This window comes from Sander lucioperca, chromosome 9, assembly GCF_008315115.2.
Source record: "Sander lucioperca isolate FBNREF2018 chromosome 9, SLUC_FBN_1.2, whole genome shotgun sequence".
Classification (NCBI taxonomy): Eukaryota; Metazoa; Chordata; class Actinopteri; order Perciformes; family Percidae; genus Sander; species Sander lucioperca.
This window is the reverse complement of record NC_050181.1, coordinates 30,584,909-30,605,954: the sequence shown is the minus strand read 5'-3', so window position 1 is coordinate 30,605,954 and position 21,046 is coordinate 30,584,909. Positions and strand designations below refer to the sequence as shown.

At 40.4% G+C, this 21,046-nt stretch overlaps 4 gene segments (V, D, J or C); all 4 read left to right on the top strand.

Moving 5' to 3' along the window:
- Positions 1-7,554: 7,554 nt before the first annotated feature.
- Positions 7,555-9,391, top strand: LOC116036862 (the record flags this gene model as incomplete). The annotated part of the segment is given in 2 exon segments: positions 7,555-7,609; positions 9,072-9,391. Coding segments are annotated over 2 exon segments (375 nt in total), but the record flags the coding sequence as incomplete, so codon positions are not given.
- A 2,491-nt stretch (positions 9,392-11,882) lies between these two features.
- On the top strand, positions 11,883-12,645 carry LOC116036858. The segment is given in 3 exon segments: positions 11,883-11,980; positions 12,071-12,377; positions 12,552-12,645. Coding segments are annotated over 3 exon segments (447 nt in total).
- Positions 12,646-14,048: 1,403 nt separating this feature from the next.
- LOC116036861 lies at positions 14,049-14,610 on the top strand (the record flags this gene model as incomplete). The annotated part of the segment is given in 2 exon segments: positions 14,049-14,221; positions 14,312-14,610. Coding segments are annotated over 2 exon segments (417 nt in total), but the record flags the coding sequence as incomplete, so codon positions are not given.
- A 1,529-nt stretch (positions 14,611-16,139) lies between these two features.
- On the top strand, positions 16,140-16,825 carry LOC116036863. The segment is given in 2 exon segments: positions 16,140-16,161; positions 16,283-16,825. Coding segments are annotated over 2 exon segments (381 nt in total).
- Positions 16,826-21,046: the final 4,221 nt, after the last annotated feature.

Genomic DNA, 21,046 nt, shown 5'->3' with positions numbered 1-21,046 from the left:
AGAAATCTCTGAACAGTTGAGCTGTTTCTGTCCAGAGTAACATTGCACAGTTGATATTTTGCACTGTCTACTCCTCTCAGCCTCATGAACAATGTTAGTCTAATGACTTCATTTTCTCTACTTTTTTTCAGGATTAATAGCTGGAGACAAAATCTCTCCTGTAAAACATGAAGTCGGTGAAAGAGAAGGAGAATCCGTCTCTCTTACATGTGAATATGAGACCAATACCAACGATGTCTACCTTTACTGGTACAGACATCATTCAGACCTTCAAGCGCCTCAGTTTATACTCTGGAAAGGAGCAAGAGAAGTTAGTAGTGTTGAATATATCCCAGATAAGCAAAGATATGAATCCAAAACATCAGATAACTCAACTGAACTGACCATAAAGACACTAACCCTGGCAGACACAGGTCTCTACTACTGTGCTCTAGAAACACAGTGATACAAAGTGTAGAAGAGGCTGTACAAAAACCTGAACACAGATATCTGACTACTCTTCAAAGAGGAGGGAAGTGGTATTCAAACCACAGCTTCCTATCAGATGGATTCTGATTATTCCAGTTTTATCAGAGTCCCTGTGGTTACAGCTGCTAATGTAACACTGTGGGAGGATTCACATGAGCAGCAAATCAACATCAATGACAAACCAACTGTATGATGGTTCAAACACAAGACACCATGACAACAAATAAATGGACACTGACTTACCTACTAAATCCTCTTCATACCCTGTGGGCCATTAGGCTACAATGAGCTCTTTCCATTGTTCAACATGTTGATCTGCATCCCAAATAGACAATGAAATACTAACCAATAAAACTCTGACATCACTGGTAGTTTATATTACATAACATCATAATTAACAGAAGAACTCAGTAGAATCACATTTTTACCACCGAAGATATTACTAACTTAAAGTGATGGTTCGGAGTAATTTCAACCTAGGGTCCTTTGCACCATGACCTCGAGCCAAACACCCCCTAGAAGTTTTTTCACCTGGATCAAACATTGGTCAAGTTAGCGTTATCAGCTGGTTAGCTTAGTGCAGGCGCTAACCGATCCAGGTTTGTATCTCGTAAATTACCCCACTAATAATGCCCGAAATGATACCAAACTTCTACAGTAGTACAAATAGGTTACGTAATAAAATGTATAAAACGATGGATTCGAAAGTTTGTAAGTACACCAGGAGTTTATTTAAATAACACTTGCCTGCTGGCTTCTGCTGTCTGCTGCTACTGCTACCGGGCAGTAAGAGTGCTTAGGGACGTCTACAAATTACAACACCGAAAAGAGATACAACAAAAATACTTAGTAATTTAATGATTAAATAAGGTAGTGTCTCCAAACGTACCTCAGTTATAACTTGTCTCCTGCTAGTTGTACTACAGCACTTACTTTAAAAAATAAGTTAAATTAATAAGTATTTTTGTTTTATCTCTTTTCAGTGTTGTAATTAGTGTCACCAATCCAGTATCCAACCAAATGTCTCCATTTCTGTTTCTGAGTTTTCGAGTTGAATAACGGCCACAAATGCATTTTTGCAGAACATTGCAATGTCACAGTTAAGACTTTTACCTTGACCTTTAATCTTTTGGGTGTAAAATGTCATCAATTCATCATCTTATCCTAAAAGACATTTGTGACACAGTGTCATAATTAGCGTATTAATTCTTGACTTGTGGCCATAAAGGGGATTTGTGAGGTCGTAGTGATCTTGAACAATCAAAATCGAATTAGTTTATCCTTTACTTCAAGTGAATGTTTTTTCCAAATATGAAGAAAGTCTGTTCAGACATTGCTGAGATATCGAGTTCATGAGAATGGGATGGACTGACGAACGGATAACGCAAAAAATATAATGCCTCTGTCCACGGCTGTCGCCGGCTTGAAACCATGAAAGCATTCTGAAGAGCATGACAAGTCAGATGTTCATGTATTTCTTGTTGATTTTAAACTCGCTGCCAAACACATAACAGACAGTTACAACAGGGCTGTCAATCAAACTGGTGTCACTACCAGATGTGAGTCGAGTGCAGATGTGAGTGTGAGATGTGAGTTGCATCACTTTGCGACAAGTAGCCTACAAGAACCTGCTAACGAGAGACTTCTGTAATGTCACTACAATACAAATGGACCTACATAACGAAGTTTTTTCACTGCTGGCTACAAGTTAGCAATCAAACACAACAAAGGCTGTCACTTGAATAGCGTTTAGAGCTAATGTTAGCAATCAAACAATCATAAATAGCTAAAACGTTTTTGAAATGATTTCCATCTTCTGTTATTGTTAGTAATAAGAAATATGAATATTCAGTATGACACGTTATGCCATCAACCGTTTAAATCTGAGCATGCGCAACTCACATCTGCACTCGACTCACATCGGGCAGTGACACTGGCGAACAACCAGTATTTCTACTGGGGGATTTTAACAAATGTGACGTCACCACACATCTACCTAACCTGGAGCAATATGTTACAGTCCCCACTAGAATGCACAACATACTGGACCTATGCTATGGCAATATCCCCAATGCATATATATCAAATCCCCGTCCTCCTATTGGTCGTTCTGACCACAAACTTATTCTGTTGCTGCCAAAGTACAGGTTACAACTCAAAAGGGGAGCACCAGTTAAAAAGACAACTAATGTTTGGAATGAAGAGACTTCTGAAACATTGAGGGGATGTTTTGAATTGACTGATTGGGAATTGTTTTTTAAAGATGGCTGACTGGTGTAGTAACCTCCTACATCTCATTCTGTGAGGACGTTGCAACTCCTACTAAACAAATAACACTACATCCAAATAATAAACAGTGGGTCACCAAGGACATGAAATATGTCTGGTTCTGAAAAAAAGGCTTTTTTAGAAGGTGACACACTCAGGGTGAGGGAACTACAGGAGTTCAGACGGAAGGCTAAGTTGGCTAAAACCCACTACAAGGACAAAGTAGAACAAAAACTCACCTCTGGAAATGTGAAGGAGGCATGGCAGAGGGTGAAACATCATGATGGGGAGAACCCCCAAACCTGCAGTGATCGACTGTCAAGACCCTGCCTCCTTTGCAGAGCAGCCAAACAGTTTCTTCAGCAGGTTGAACAACTGCAGCGCACCAGCCAGAAGGACCGTCCCTTGCCCCAGTCCATCCCACCAGGCTCTCATCATAGATGAGGAACTAGTGGCATCAGTCCTAAGTTGAGCGAACCCAGACAAAGCCCCTGGCCCTGACAGGCTCAGAGGCAGAGTGCTCAAAGACTGCTCCACCCAGCTATGTGGGGTTTTCACCAAGCTCTTTCAGAGTCTCCTGGATTCAAGCTGTGTTCCTCAAGTGGAAAGAATCAACCACCATCCCAATTCCTAAAAAGACACATGCCTTTAGGCCAGTTGCCCTGACATGCATTTGCGACAGGAAGACTGGACCCACTCCAATTTGCTTACAAGGCTAAACGGGAAGTAAAGGATGCAACTCTGACTATTTAGGACACTGTGACCAGACAGCTGAACTCATCACACATCCACACAAGGATTTTATTTATGGATTTCTCCTACGCTTTTAATACTGTACAAATAAACACACTACTGCAACACCTAGTCGAGCTTCAGGTCCACCCAACACTGGTTTTATGGATTGAGAACTTTTTACAGGACAGGTCACATCAAGTAAATGGTTTTAATTCCAGCAAACTATTTTTAAACACTGGGCTTTCTCAAGGATGCATTTTATCCCCCATACTTTACTCTTTTTACACAAAGAATATATCCTGCAGCAGAGACGGAATGACTCTTTTTAAGTATGCGGATGATATGGCCTTAGTAGCCCACTTGTCCGATACAAGGGCACTGTCTGACTACTATAAGCCAGTGAACAACCTGGTCACAACATTCCAAGAAACTTCCTTGGAGCTCAACATCGACAAGACCAAGGAGCTGTACTGTCGGAGCAGGGAAACCCCGAGCTCACAGCAAATGTTTCAACCCCTCTGCATCGATGGTCAGCCCGTTGAACAAGTCAATGTTTTTAAATACCTTGGGACAGAGATGGACACATCTGTCTTTCTTACAGCACCCAGACCCTGTGTATAAGAAAGCCGTCAGCGCTTATAACTGTTGAGGAATCTTAGTGCTTTTAGTGTCAGCAAGGACATTTTAACTGTGGTTTACCAGTCACTCATTAAATCCATACTCACTTTCAATATCTCAGCCTACAATGCCCTCACCATCAAACACAAAAAACAAAACTTGCACGAATAGCAAATAAGGCCAGCAATATAATAGGCTCCCCCCAAACCCCCGTAATAGAACAACTACACACAGTCAGTACTCAGGAAAGCCAATATAATCACATAGGATCCCACCCCCCCTTTAAATAATCCTTTCAGTTACTGCCATCGGGTCGACACTATAGGGTCTCATTTGCATGGAAAAACACGAAAGATCCTTGATTTCCACTGCCATCAGCACAACTTTCAATCTTTCTGATAAGAACTATCAAAGGGGGTTTAGCAGGTTCACAAACATTTTATATCTTGGGGAATAAACAGGAAACAACTCATATGAAAATTTCAATGATGACTACTTACAAGACAAGTTAAACTAGGAAAGGAGAGAGACACAACATGTGTTAGGTGTAAAGTTGTCAGTAGGGGGAATAACCCAGGGCTGTGAATGAGCCCTGTCACTGTGATCAGGTTCCTCCTTCTAATCCACCAACTTAGTGTTGACGAAGACTAAACAGAGAGATCACAGCCTTCTTTATACTTGCTGTAGCTCAGAGTTACTCCACACTGCAGATATGAAGCCTCTGTTCATCTCAGTGTTGCTGGCTGCTATGAGCCTTGGTATGAACACAACTCTGTTTTTTTGATATCAATGCAACATTGATATGATTCTTTAACAGCACACTGATTCTGTTTGTTGCTGTTTTACAGAATGTAGAGCACAAAAAGACAACGTGCTGCAACCAAAAGGAGATGTGACTGCTACTGAAGGAGAGGCAGTAACACTTGGCTGTCAATATAACAGCAGATCAACTAATGATTATCTCTTCTGGTACAAACAGGATGGAAACAACAGCCCCAAATTCATTCTCAGCCGCTTTAAGGTAGGAACGGGGGTAACAGTGGACGAGGAGAAATTTTCATCCACACTGAATTCCAGCTTAAGATCAGTTCCTCTGAAGATCCAGAAGCTTCAGCTGTCTGACTCTGCTGTGTACTACTGTGCTCTGAGGCCCACAGTGACAGGAAACACCAAAATCTGTACAAAAACCTTTGGAGCAAAGACAACACAATACTCCACAACATCCACCAGAGGGAGACACACACTGTTAAACTTCAGGTAAATTACAAATTGTTGAGTGTTCTTCAACAGATGATAAAGAGGAAGGACCAATGATGTAAAGGTTTAATAGGTGTGATATTATGTTCATGAATAATACCTCATAACTGATTGTAACAGCAAATCCCCTGACATCTAACAGAGCTCTATTTCAACTCTGGTTAACATCACAAAATCAGTTCATGGTGTTGTTCTTATCTTTATAAAAGAAGTTTGTGTTTTTCTCTTAAGGTTGATTTAGGCTAAGTTTAGACGAAAACAATCTGAAGAGAAAACACAAAAGTGGCGTTACGTTCTCACTTTTTATTCCGCTTTTAGATGAGAATTTTGGGGGGGAAATCTGCGTGCATATAGTGACGCAAAAGTGTGTGAAATTCGATGTAGTTTGCACACCAGGCGGCTAGGTGGCACTGCCACACAACACCACCAAGTACGTGCGACTACATAGAACCTTCCTTCTACTTCTCTCCTTAGTAGCGCCAAACCAAAACATGTCGAAGAGAACAACAAAAGCTTGTCTGGACAGACGAGGAGGTGGAGTTGCATGTTTGTCTGATGATGACCGGCACAGTCGACCATGATAAGCCACAGCACAGCACCCACGGGAGCACTACCAATATCCTGAGCCTCCCAGCCCTTCAGCCCTGCTGAGAGAGAGAGGCAGCGGTCAGAGGAGGCTGAAGCAAACCCTCCCTTGCCCTCTGGCCGCTGCCACTCTCTCTCTCTCTCTCTCTTTCTCTTCATCCGCAACGTTGTAGCCTACTCTGGCTCAAATGAATAGCCTACATATGGTCATCGAACTGTAACAACCTTATCCACATTGTCGAAATCATTAAAAAATATTGAGCCATCACATTGAAAATCTTTTAGATAACAGGAGCCTATAATTTCTGTAGCTTACTCCGTAACAACAGACTACCTGGATGCCTTTTTCTCGTCTCTCTCCACACCGCTGTCTTCAGACTTTTGCGTTTTTACCCTTTAGACGGTAACGCGACGGTGGAGGGTTTTTAAGTTTTTTGCGTTTTTAAGCCCCAAAAATGCCGTTGTCGTATAAATGAAAGGAACATCCAATAATATATTTTTCCGTTTTCACCCGTGAGCGTCATGGTGTAAACAGGGCATTATTGTGGTGTACCACAGGGTTCAATCCTAGGTTCCCTCATTCTCTGTTTACATGTCTTTGGACAATATTATTTCCATTTTCCTGACAATCTGTAATTCAACATTATATTAAAGTCCAGTAATTGTGGCAACTGTTTTATTTCATATAAAGTGTTTCTAAAAATGACTAAGGCTGGAATTGAGATTGCATTTTCATCACAAAATTCTGTGATTCTGGTCTAATTAAACTATACTAAGATAGATAGTGCATATTGTGATTATCTAGACCACATTATGCACCAATTGTATACTGATTTTTTACAACATTTCAGCATTTATATAGTCTGCTTACTCATGTACATTGTGTTATTACTGACCTACATCACTACCTAGACCACTATTTGCACTAACTGACGCTTCACCACGTTTTAGCATTCATATAGTCTTTTCATACACATTGCGTTATATCTTCACTAACTAGACCACAATTTGCACTTGACTGTCTATTAATGATCATTTGTGTTATTACCATATCACTTTAGCATATCCATCGACTTCCTTACACCTCACTTTGCACCGGCTTTGTAATGCCTACTTAACTCTTTACTTTATGCAGCCTTCATGGACCATATTCTATTCTGTTTTCTTGTACTGTATTGAATGTGAAACTGTATGTTGTCCTTCACGCTTATGCTTCTCTTGGCCAGGTCGCCATTACAAATGAGAACTTGTTCTCAACGCCCTACCTGGTTAAATAAAGGTTGAATAAAAACATTAAAAAAATATTTAGTGATGAAATTATGTTGTTTCAACTTCTTCCTCATTCTTGTGTTTGTAAACCCTGAAAAGGTGAACAAAGCATTAAATCATTGCATCTAATTTTATATAATTCTTATTTTAGAAGGATAAACAACAAAATGGTACAAAATATTACCACCAGTCTGTTAACCGGAGGAAGCATAACAGAGAGGTGAAGATACAGATCTAAGAGGAGAAAGAGAGACTCAGGGAGGAGCTGAGCTGTTACTGAACTTTAGAAGAGAGAGGAACTTCTATTTTCAACAGAGATCAATACACAAACCATCAACATTAACTTTATTCAACATGCTGTCACTGCAGCATTGTGTGCTTTATCTGATGTTTCTCATTATTCTAACAGGTTTGTTAAATTCTGCATTGAGGAAAACTTTAATTTCAATATTTTCTTAATCTGTTGAATCAATGAGTTTTATCAAATGCTATAACAAATTATCTCTTCCTTTAGGTGTCAGCTGTGAAGAACTGATTCCAGTCGATAAAGAAGAGAACAGTTTAGAAGGCAGCTCTGTTACTCTGTCCTACAGATACTCCAAACAAGCAGCTGATGATGATTACTTCTTCTGGTATCGGCAATATCCAGGAAAACCACCAGAGTTCATCATCTCTCATTTAGGAAAAGGAAGAATATTGACAAGTCCAGTCCCTGGAATGAACATTGAAGTGGAGGACAAACAAATCAAAATGAACATCTCCTCAGCTAAGGTGTCTGACTCTGCTGTGTACTACTGTGCTGTGAAGCCCACAGTGACAGAAAACAACAAAACTCTGTACAAAAACCTTTGGAGAAAAGACAACACAATACTCCACAACATCCACTAGAGGGAGTCACACACTGTTCAGGACAATAACAAATCGTTGAGATTTCCTCAACAGATGATGAAGAGGAAGGACCAATGATGTGAAGGCCCAGATCCATCAGAGTATCAATGCTCTTCCTCTCTCTCCTCCCCTCTCACTGCAGACATGAAACACTGGCTGACTAACATCCTGATTCTGACTCTCTGGCTAGGTAACTATTTAAACATTTTGATTGTTCATGGTAGATCAATCATCTTAACTGATTTATCTATTCCTCTGCATGCTCTCTTCTTCCCCAGAGTGTAAAGGAGAAGACAGAGTGATCCAGCCAACAGGAGATGTCATTACTACTGAAGGAGAGACAGTTACTCTTGATGGTACATTTGTGACTGACCAAACTCCTACTTTGTACTGGTACAAACAAAAAGAAAATGATTATCCAAAGATGCTGCTGCAACGTTTCTCTGTAAAAACTGAAAATGCTAAAGCGCAAGAGAGAATTGATGCTACAATCAAGGACAAGTCAGTTCCTCTGAAGATCCAGAAGCTTCAGCTGTCTGACTCTGCTGTGTACTACTGTGCTCTGAAGCCCACAGTGACAGGAAACACCAAAACTCTGTACAAAAACCTTTGGAGCAAAGACAACACAATACTCCACAACATCCACTAGAGGGAGTCACACACTGTTAAACTTTTTCATGATGTAGGTTTGTAATAAGTGTACCAGAGAGAATATATTTACGGAGAGACACAGGGAGGAGCTAAGCTGTCACTGAACTATAGAAGAGAGAGGAACTTCTATATTCAACAGAGTTCAATACACAAACCATCAACATTACATTTATTCAACATGCTTTCACTGCAGCATTGTCTGTTTTCTCTGCATTTTCTTTCCATTCTGACAGGTATGTTAGACTATGCAGCTTGAAAAAATTGAATCCTGATAACATCTGATTGTGAATAAGTCTTTTAAAACATTATATAAAAGTTATCTCTTCCTTTAGGTGTCAGCTGTGAAGAACTCAATCCAGTCAAAAATGAAGTGAACAGCTTGGAAGGCAGCTCTGTTACTCTGTCCTACAGATACACCAAACAAGCAACTGGTGGTGATGAGTTTTACTGGTATCGACAATATCCAGGAAAACCACCAGAGTTCATCATATTCATCTCAGGGATGAACATTACAAAAAAAGCTGAATATCTGACATTGGACACAAGGTTCTCTACGAATCTGTCTGAAGAAAAGCATCGTGTGGATCTTCAGATCTCCTCTGCTGCAGTGACAGACTCTGCTCTGTACTACTGTGCTGTGAGGCCCACAGTGACAGGAAACCCACAGTCTCTGTACAAAAACACAAGCTGACACACTGACAAGCTGCTGGAAGACTTTTTTCTACACTGTTGTAATGAACTTTGTACCTCCACTAGAGGGCAACATTATCAAGTAGGAGGTGCTCTACTTCTGCACTGTGTTCAACCATTCAGTCAATAATAAGTGCTGCTGTGAAGAGAACAATTCTCAGACTGAATGTTGAACATCAGCTAGTTTCTCCTGTTGATTTAAACCTTGTTGTAGAGATGAAACATTGGCTGTGGATTATTCTTGCTGCTCTTTTCTTTGGTAAGATACAAAGAACAACATGGTTTTATTATTTTCTAAAGATTTATATAAACTGCATTTTAGAGCTGAAATCTCTGAACAGTTGAACTGTTTCTGTCCAGAGTAACAATATACAGTTGACATTTTTCACCGTCTTCTGCTCTCAGCCTCATGATCAATGTTAGTTTAATGACTTCATTTTCTCTACTTTTTTCAGGATTAATAGCTGGAGACAAAATCTATCCTGTAAGGAATGCAGTCAGTAAAAGAGAAGGAGAATCTGTCTCACTCAGATGTGTATATGAGACAACGATCAACAATCCTGACCTTTACTGGTACAGACATCATTCTGACCTTCAGGCACCTCAGTTTATACTCTGGAAAGGAGCAAGAGACCGTAGTAGTAGTGAATATATCCCAGATAAGATAAGATATGAATCCATAACAACAGAGAAAACAACTGAACTGACCATAAAGACACTAACCCTGGCAGACACAGGTCTCTACTACTGTGCTCTAGAAACACAGTGATACAAAGTGTAGAAGAGGCTGTACAAAAACCTGAACACAGATATCTGACTACTCTTCAAAGAGGAGGGAAGTGGTATTCAAACCACAGCTTCCTATCAGATGGATTCTGATTATTCCAGTTTTATCAGAGTCCCTGTGGTTACAGCTGCTAATGTAACACTGTGGGAGGATTCACATGAGCAGCAAATCCACATCAATGACAAACCAACTGTATGATGGTTCAAACACAAGACACCATGACAACAAATAAATGGACACTGACTTACCTACTAAATCCTCTTCATACCTTGTGGGCCATTAGGCCACAATGAGCTCCTTCCATTGTTCAACAGATCACTGAAACACAAATACAACTCTTTAATCAGTGGTATTTATTCTTTTCAGATATTAAAATCCAAAGAAAAATTCACCTGTTTTTTAAAACTTAAAGGTCCAGTGTGTAACGTGTTTAGTTGTTCATTATCAATTTCTGTGTTGCCTGTTCACAAACTTTTTTTTTCATGAATATTTACCACCACCATCAATTCCAAGTATTCCTTTTGGCTTGAAATTTTACATTTGCACTGCATGAACTGGGGTAGACACTCCATAATCATGCACCATCTTGAAATACGTTAGCCGGTAAGGGACATACTGCTCCACCTTTTGCGTTTTCGCTGTCACATGATAAACTCACAGGTGCTGATAATGCTGCTAATGGGTATCGTCGCTTCCCGGCCCGGCAACTTTGAAGAAGGAAACATGGAGGACCACATATTATCTTATTAAATGGAGTGGGACAAAAAAATCTACCGGGAAATTTCATAGACCACCGGCCCTCGGGGAGCTGGGGAGAGATGAATGTTGGGAAATAAGAGGCTGCTACGGCCCGCCGTACAGGCTAGTTTGACCAGCGGGCAGCGGCGGCCGGAGCGAGCAGCTTCGGCGGCTGGAGCGTGCAGCGGTGCTGGCCAGAGTGGGCGATCAGACCGGCTTTGAAAAACTACCGGCCCATTGGGAAAATTTCCGACTCTCCCGATTGGCACTCCACCTCATGCACGTATTCAAAATCCAAGTTTCAGGAATTTCACCTAGAAAAAGAAAAAAAAAGCAAAAGACCAGCTTTTTGCGTGAAGGCTACCGTAGCTGTAGAACTGCGTGGTGCAAGAGAGTTGATTGCAATGTACGATCTCAATGTTAGATGGAAGAAATTCCTACATACTGGACCTTTTAAGAATTTCCTTAAAACAGAAGCTTCCACAACAACTCCACCATCTTTGAATTTAACCTCAAATGGCTGCAGAGGACCAAAAGATACTAAACTGTCACTTTACATTCAAGAAACATTCTGAAAAGAGCATAAAATGTAACATGTTGAATTATTAAGTCTCAGTTTACTTTCAAACTTTCTAGAAAGAAATATTAAAAGGCATGTAGCAGGGTCACTACAATTACCATCTTTTATACGTTCGAGAACAAACTGAATCTACACCTGCTGTAAAACAGGAACCATGTCAGCTGAAAACTACAAAGATCACTTCATACAAGAAATGTTACAGTAAGAAAGGACAGAGACACAACATGTGTTAGGTGTAAAGTTGTCAGTAGGGGGAATAACCCAGGGCTGTGAATGAGCCCTGTCACTGTGATCAGGTTCCTCCTTCTAATCCACCAACTTAGTGTTGATGAAGACTAAAGAGAGAGATCACAGCCTTCTTTATACTTGCTGTAGCTCAGAGTTACTCCACACTGCAGATATGAAGCCTCTGTTCATCTCAGTGTTGCTGGCTGCTATGAGCCTTGGTATGAACACAACTCTGTTTCTTTGATATCAATCCAACATTGATATGATTCTTTAACAGCACACTGATTCTGTTTGTTGCTGTTTTACAGAATGCAGAGCACAAAAAGACAACGTGCTGCAACCAAAAGGAGATGTGACTGCTACTGAAGGAGAGACAGTAACACTTGGCTGTCAATATAACAGCAGCTCAACTAATGATAATCTCTTCTGGTACAAACAGGATGGAAACAACAGCCCCAAATTCATTCTCAGCCGCGTTCAACGGGATGAAGGGAACACAGCAGACGAGTTCAGGGAGAGATTTTCATCTACACTCAATTCCAAGTTAAGATCAGTCCCTCTGAAGATCCAGAAGCTTCAGCTGTCTGACTCTGCTGTGTACTACTGTGCTCTGCAGCCCACAGTGACAGGAAACACCAAAACTCTGTACAAAAACCTTTGGAGCAAAGACAACACAATACTCCACAACATCCACCAGAGGGAGTCAAACAGTGTTACAGTTTTTCTCAATTGCTAAAACACTAAAACCCATTGACTAAACAAAGTTCTCAGTTGCCTGAACTCATTTAGCTACTTGTGCACGGCTGTGCAGGTGAATCGGCCACGCCCCTTGACCTACTTCTTCCTGGACACGCCTCCAGCACTCCAGGTGGAAACAGTTTAACACAATGTTAAAATTTGCCAAAGACTTTAATGGGAAATATTCGGGAAATCACTTAGCATAGCTCAAAACAATCCCTCTTTGGGGCCATACTGTATTGCCATACTTTAATGTAGAAAAATAATTAAAAGTTTAAACCGAAGACAAGAGTTTGGCCTTCATTGGGCTGAATGGGCATTCTGATATCAAGCACGGTTTCTACCAAATCACAGTTTATGTATCGTCCTCTTTGCAGACCGTTTCAGATTTTCCAATGTGTGTGTATGAGACAGAATGTTGAGACCCAGAGTGGAGGACAGAGGGGGGAGCTGCAGTACGATTCTCTGAAAATGTTCCAAACAAATTGCTCTCTCCCCTAAAGTTTTCACTCTTCATACATCATGGTTGGTCAAAATGTAGGAAATGTTGTGCCGGTCTCAGACATGTAACTATGGAATAATAATTTATAATGTTTATTTGATCCCCAGTGGGGAAATTACAATTTATACTCTGTTTGTTAGAAATCACTACACACAGGCCTGAAAAACACATACATGCTCAGGACCTATTCATGCACAAATGGAGAGATGTCAGAGTGAGTGGGCTGCCAGTGCTGGACCAGCGCCCTGAGCAGTTGGGGGTACGGTGCCTTGCTCAAGAGCACCTGGCAGTGCCCAGGAGTTGAACTGGCATCTCTCCAGATACCAATCCACACTGTGTACTTTGGTCCGTACTGGAACTTGAACCAGCAACCCTCCGGTTCCCATCCCAAGTCCCTACAGACTGAGCTACTGCCACCCCTAATCCAGCGGACTTAAACTTTTGTCTCTGTTCACACCAACTGCCGATAGAAACAATGAAAACAGATAGGCCACAATGAGCTCCTTCCATTGTTCAACATGTTGATCTGCATCCCAAATAGACAATGAAACACTAATAAAACTGAAATCACTGGTAGTTTATATTCCATAACATCATAATTCACAGAAGAACTCAGTAGAATCACATTTTTACCGCTGAAGATTTTACTAACTTAAGAATTTCATGAAAACAGAAGCTTCTCCAACAACTTCACCATCTTTGAATTTGACCTCAAAGGCTGCAGAGGACCAAAAGATACTAAACTGTCACTTTACATTCAAGAAACATTCTGAAAAAAGCATAAAACGTAACACGTTGAAATATTAAGTCTCAGTTTGTTTCAAACTTTCTAGATAGAAATATTAAAAGTTTTCAGGTTCACTATAATTACCACCTTTTATATTTTAGGGAACAAAGTGAATCTGCACCAGCTGTAAAACAGGAACCATGTCAGCTGAAAACTACAAAGACCACTTCATACAAGAACAGTTACACTAAGAAAGGAGAGAGGCACAACATGTGTTAGGTGTAAAGTTGTCAGTAGGGGGAATAACCCAGGGCTGTGAATGAGTCCTGTCACTGTGATCAGGTTCCTCCTTCTAATCCACCAACTTAGTGTTGATGAAGACTAAACAGAGAGATCACAGCCTTCTTTATACTTGCTGTAGCTCAGAGTTACTCCACACTGCAGATATGAAGCCTCTGTTCATCTCAGTGTTGCTGGCTGCTATGAGCCTTGGTATGAACACAACTCTGTTTCTTTGATATCAATCCAACATTGATATGATTCTTTAACAGCACACTGATTCTGTTTGTTGCTGTTTTACAGAATGCAGAGCACAAAAAGACAACGTGCTGCAACCAAAAGGAGATGTGACTGCTACTGAAGGAGAGGCAGTAACACTTGGCTGTCAATATAACAGCAGTTCAACTAATAATTATCTCTTCTGGTACAAACAGGATGGAAACAACAGCCCCAAATTCATTCTCAGCCGCTTTAAGGTTGGAACCGGGAAAACAGTGGACGAGGAGAAATCTTCATCCACGCTGAATTCCAGCTTAAGATCCGTTCCTCTGAAGATCCAGAAGCTTCAGCTGTTTGACTCTGCTGTGTACTACTGTGCTCTGAGGCCCACAGTGACAGGAAACACCAAAACTCTGTACAAAAACCTTTGGAGCAAAGAGAACACAATACTCCACAACATCCACTAGAGGGAGTCACACACTGTTAAACTTCAATATTTTTCATGATGTAGGTTATCCCGGTGACAATTTAAGCTAGTATGCACCCCACGGACAATTTGCACTACCCTACCCCTCCCATACTATTCTATTTATTTATTTACAAATGTACATACTGTAATAACACCTATACATAGCCATATTCTACTGCTCTTCATACTATTCATCCTGCATATACATTTATTCTTACTACTCTTATGTTACCACACTGCACGTAGCTGTATATACTGTACATATCTGTCAGTGGTTAGCATTGCTGCCTCACAGCAAGAAGATTCTGTGTTCGAATCCAGGTCGTTCCGGGCCTTTCTGTGTGGAGTTTGCATGTTCTCCCCCGTGTTTACTTGGGTTTCCTCCAGGTGCTCTGGTTTCTTCCCACCATAAAGACTTGCGTGCTAGGAAATTAGGACTACAGTTGAAAATTACCCGACTGGCTAACACTGGTGCATTTACAGAAATGTTGATTAATGTGCATTGTCCTAATCAAATACACTTACAAACTTAAACATCCACCAGAGGGAGTCACACACTGATAAACCTCAATGTTTTTCATCATGTTATCTAGAATCACTTTACAGATTGACTCAGGGAGGAGCTGAGCTGTTACTGAACTATAGAAGAGAGAGGAACTTCTATATTCAACAGAGTTCAATACACAAACCATCAACATTACCTTTATTCAACATGCTGTCACTGCAGCATTGTGTGTTTTCTCTGATGTTCCTTTCCATCCTCACAGGTATGTTAGATTATACAGCATGAAAAAGTTTCTGAGTATCTGAATGTGAATCATTTCTTGAGACTTTTACATCTAATAACAGTTATCTCTTCCTCTAGGTATCAGCTGTGAAGAACTCACTCCAGTAGAGACAGAAAAGAACAGTTTAGAAGGCAGCTCTGTTACTCTGTCCTACAGATACTCCAAACAAGTACCTGGTACTGACTATTTCTACTGGTATCGACAATATCCAGGAAAACCACTGGAGTTTCTCATCTTTCACGTGGGAACGCAAAATGCTGCAAACTCTGGACTGTCTGCTTCAGTAAGTTTGAGTGAGGATAAAACCAAAATAGATCTGCAGATCTCCTCTGCTGCAGTGTCTGACTCTGCTGTGTACTACTGTGCTGTGAGGCCCACAGTGACAGGAAACACCAAAACTCTGTACACAAACCTTTGGAGCAAAGACAACAAAATACTCCACAACATCCACTAGAGGGAGTCACACACTGTTAAACTTCAATATTTTTCATCATATAGTCTAGAATGACTTTACAGAGAAAGTCAGGGAGGAGCTGAACTGTTACTGAACTATAGAAGAGAGAGGAACTTCTATATTCAACAGAGTTCAATACACAAACCATCAACATTACCTTTATTCAACATGCTGTCACTGCAGCATTGTGTGTTTTCTCTGATGTTCCTTTCCATCCTCACAGGTATGTTAGATTATGAAGCATGAACAAGTTTATGCAGAAGTTTAATCCCAATACCATCTGAACGTGAATCATTCATTATATCTTTTACAACATGAAATAACAGAGTTTTCTCTTCCTTTAGGTGTCATCTGTGAAGAACTCACTCCAGTAGAGAAAGAAGAGAACAGTTTAGAAGGCAGCTCTGTTACTCTGTCCTACAGATCCTCCGAAAAAGCTGATACCAATGATTATTTCTTCTGGTATCGCCAATATCCAGGAAAACCACCAGAGTTCATCATATTCATCTCAGGGATGAACATTACAAAAAAAGCTGAATCTCTGACATTGGACACAAGGTTCTCTACTAAACTGTCTGAAGAAAAGCATCGTGTGGATCTGCAGATCTCCTCAGCTGCAGTGACAGACTCTGCTCTGTACTACTGTGCTGTGAGGCCCACAGTGACAGCAAACCCACAGTCTCTGTACAAAAACACAAGCTGACACACTGACAAGCTGCTGGAAGACTTTTTTCTACACTGTTGTACTGAACTTTGTACCTCCACTAGAGGGCGACATTATCAAGTAGGAGGTGCACTACTTCTGCACTGTGTTCAACCATTCAGTCAATAATAAGTGCTGCTGTGAAGAGAACAATTCTCAGACTGAATGTTGAACATCAGCTAGTTTCTCCTGTTGATTTAAACCTTGTTGTAGGTATGGAACATTGGCTGTGGATTATTCTTGCTGCTCTTTTCTTTGGTAAGATACAAAGAACAACATGTTTCTTCTCTCAACACTTTTGACACTGACAAAAAAGCAAAACTGATCATTTTTGTTGGCTTCTAATACCTTCTTAATAACTCTTTATTTGGTATAATCTGACATCAGAAAGCAGTCAGTGAAGATTTTTGTCTGAACCTCTGGCAAGGTAACACTTTAAAAGTACTGATTGTTGTCCTTTAATTAATAATTTGTATTAATTCATCTCTTCTTCTGCATGTTCTCTTCTTCCCCAGAGTGTAAAGGAGAAGACAGAGTGATCCAGCCAACAAGAGATGTCATTACTACTGAAGGAGAGACAGTTACTCTTGACTGTACATTTGAGACCACGGGAAGTCCAACTTTGTTCTGGTACAAACAAGAAGTCAATGATTACCCAAAGTACATGCTGAAATGTTTCTCAAAAACAGCAGATAAATCACCAGAGTTTCAGAATGACAGATTTGATGCTAAAATCAACAAGACATCAGTTCCTCTGAAGTTCCAGAAGCTTCAGCTGTCTGACTCTGCTGTGTACTACTGTGCTCTGAGGCCCAAAGTGACAGTGTCTAGAATGACTTTACAGAGAGACTCAGGGAGGAGCTAAGCTGTTACTGAACTATAGAAGAGAGAGCAACTTCTATATTCAACAGAGTTCAATTCACAAACCATCAACATTACCTTTATTCAACATGATATCACTGCAGCATTCTTTGTTTTCTCTGATGTTTCTTTCCATTCTAACAGGTATGTTAGATTATGCAGCATGAACAAGTTTGATTCCAATAACATCTACATTTTAATAAGAGTTATCTTTTACTTTAGGTATCAGCTGTGAAGAACTCACTCCAGTAGAGAAAGAAGAGAACAGTTTAGAAGGCAGCTCTGTTACTCTGTCCTACAAATTCTCCAAACAAGCGACTGGTGCTGATCGATTGTTCTGGTATCGACAACATCCAGGAAAACCACCAGAGTTCCTCATCTTTCACTTGGGAACTCAAAATGAAACAAAATCTGGACTGTCTGTTTGTGTAAGTGAGGATAAAACCAAAATTATTCTTCAGATCTCCTCTGCTGCAGTGACAGACTCTGCTGTGTACTACTGTGCTGTGAGGCCCACAGTGACAGGAAACACCAAAACTCTGTACAAAAACCTTTTGAGCAAAGACAACACAATACTCCACAACATCTACTGGAGGGACTCACACACGGTTAAATCTTGAATAGTATGTAATGACACAGTCTAGATTCTTTGTAGAGGTGACAATGAAGCTCTAAAGATGAAAGGAAAAGTGTTTTCTTCAATAGTATGATAATGAGGTGTTGTGGGATATTATGTTTATGAACCTACCTCAAATACCTCATAACTGATTATAACAGCAAATCCCCTGACATCCAACAGAGCTCTATTTAAACTATGGTTAGCATCACAAAATCAGGTCATAGTTTTGGTCTTCTCTTTATAAAATAAGTTTGTGTTTTTCTCTTATAGGGGAACTATGCAGTTTCTTTAGCTTAATTTACATTAACTGAACAGCTTTAGAGTAACTGGAATGGTTATATGACTTTTTTTCATGTTGAATGGTGGTCGTCCGCTTCCCCCTAGCGCCTGTGAGTGGAAAACCCACCCTTGCAACTTTCCAATATGTTTCGTCCAGCGAGCCGCCAGCCTCAGCGTCAGGATGTATCGCTTGATATCAGGTCTCGCGATGTAAACGAATTGCTTCACGGCACTGCACACATCCAGGAACCGACTAGCTATAAGGAGAAGGTAGCGATGGAGTTTTTCACACTATTGTCATGGCTGAGCCGTCAAAAAAGAAGCAGAAGGCTAGGAAAGCATTGTCGGAGGAACAGAGAAAGAGGAAACGGCAGACTGACCGAGCGAGGAGTCAGACAAAAGTAAACATAGGAGCTGCCAAATATCTATTCTGAAGCTGTAGGGGGGAGCTCTGTAGAGAAACCTGCGAGCAAAAATCCAGAAAACAGCAAAGAAATGGCCAAAACTGCATAGCGCCCCTTTAAGGCTGATTTATTGTGGTGTACCACAGGGTTCAATCTTAGGCCCATCATTCTCTGTTTACATGTCTTTGGATGATATTATTTCAGTTTTCCTGACAATCTGTAATTCAACATTAAAGTCCAGTAATTGTGGCCACTTGTTTGTTATCATATAAAGTGTTTCTAAAAATGATTAAGCCTGGAATTGAGATTAAATTTTCCTCCCAAAATTCTGTGAATCAGTTCAGATTATACTATACTAAGATATTTAGTGATGAAATTATGTTGTTTCAACCTCTTCATCCTTCTTGTGTTTGTAAAACCTGCAAAGTTGATCCAAGCATTAAAACATCACATATAATTGTATGTAACTCCAGCATGGTTTCACAGAATTCCGTGAAATTATCACAAACTCTTAACACCGCATTACGTGGTGGTGGCCACCACAGAAAACAATGCTAATGTAAAGTCAATGAGAGGATGACGTAGTATAATGGCAAAATTACATTTAAGCATGATTCCTTATATTCTTATCTCATTTCTGTTTTAGTTTCTCTCACAATGCTGAAAGTGAGTTTATCTCATTCTCACATGTTGATTCTGATTCTCACTAAACTAAGGGAGCCACAAAGTCTGGAACATAATGTGTACGCTGAACAGATAAGGTACAAGGTCACCCTAAACTATGTCTCCCGGTGCATTCATTTCTCCCTAGGTAGTTGAGACTTGTCTTCGGACAGTTGAGATAAAGCGATGTGTGACATCAAGGGTAAAAGTGATACAGGGGGAAGAGGCGAATGGGCTCCTGAATGTCTACGGTGTCTTGATTGATTGTAAGAAATGCCGAGTTATTTTAAGCCAAGTGTGTGTGTACTGTCACTCTGAAGATGTATTTAAGCTCAGTATTCCTGTTGACTCGTTGAAGAGACTTTTTCACACTGAGCCGCTGTGCATTTTGTGAAATTGTGTTAATCCTATATTTGCAAATATATAATAAAATACAAAAAAACAAACTTGGTTTAGTCTTCAACTGTCTTTATTTGTTTCTCTTTTCTATTTCCTAAAATCCACTCCTGCTGCAGAGTAAACTTTCATCACAGTAGTATTTGGAGTAACTACGGTAGAGAGTAGTACGGAAACCCGAAAAACTGCGTAGGGAGGTTGGTCAGGGTGGAGGACACAGGACTTTCATCAAGGAGACTGGGGAACATGTCCCCCGTGTCACGTTTCCTAAACCCAACCTTCCCGATGTTGTCCCGCGTGTCATGGAAACATAAGCCCACCCACGACCTTTACCTTAACTTAAGGGGCCGTGTTCATTTCACGGAAGTCTTCCGTGGGCCCATCACAGAATTTTTGGGGATTCCTTGAAACTGCCACAGATTTTGAGTTAAGGGGCCATGTTCATTTCACGGAATTCTATGAGATCAAGTTGGTAACTCTTGGTTTAGAATGATAAATAACAAAATGGTACACAATATTGCCACCAGTGTGTAAACCGGAGGAAGCATACCGGAGAGGTGAAGATACAGATCTTAGAGGAGACCGAGACATTCAGGGAGGAGCTGAGCTCTTGCTGAACTATAGAAGAGAGAGGAACTTCTATATTCAACAGAGTTCAATACACAAACCATCAACATTACCTTTATTCAACATGCTGTCACTGCAGCATTGTGTGTTTTATGTGATGTTTCTCATTATTCTAACAAGTTTGTTAGATTCTGCATTGAGGAAATCTTTAATTTCAATATTTTATTTATTTGTTCAATTGAATCAATGAGTTGTATAAAATGCAATGAGAAATTATCTCTTCCTTTAGGTATCAGCTGTGAAGAACTCACTCCAGTCGAGAAAGAAGAGAACAGTTTAGAAGGCAGCTCTGTTACTCTGTCCTACCGATACTCCAAACAAGCGGATAACAATGATTATTTCTTCTGGTATCGACAATATCCAGGAAAACCACCAGAGTTCATCATCTTTCACTTTGGATCGCGAAATGAAACAAAATCTGGACTGTCTGTTTCAGTGAGTGAGGATAAAACCAAAATGGATCTGCAGATCTCCTCAGCTAAACTTTCAGACTCTGCCGTGAACTACTGTGCTGTGCAGCCCACAGTGACAGGAAACACCAAAACTCTGTACAAAA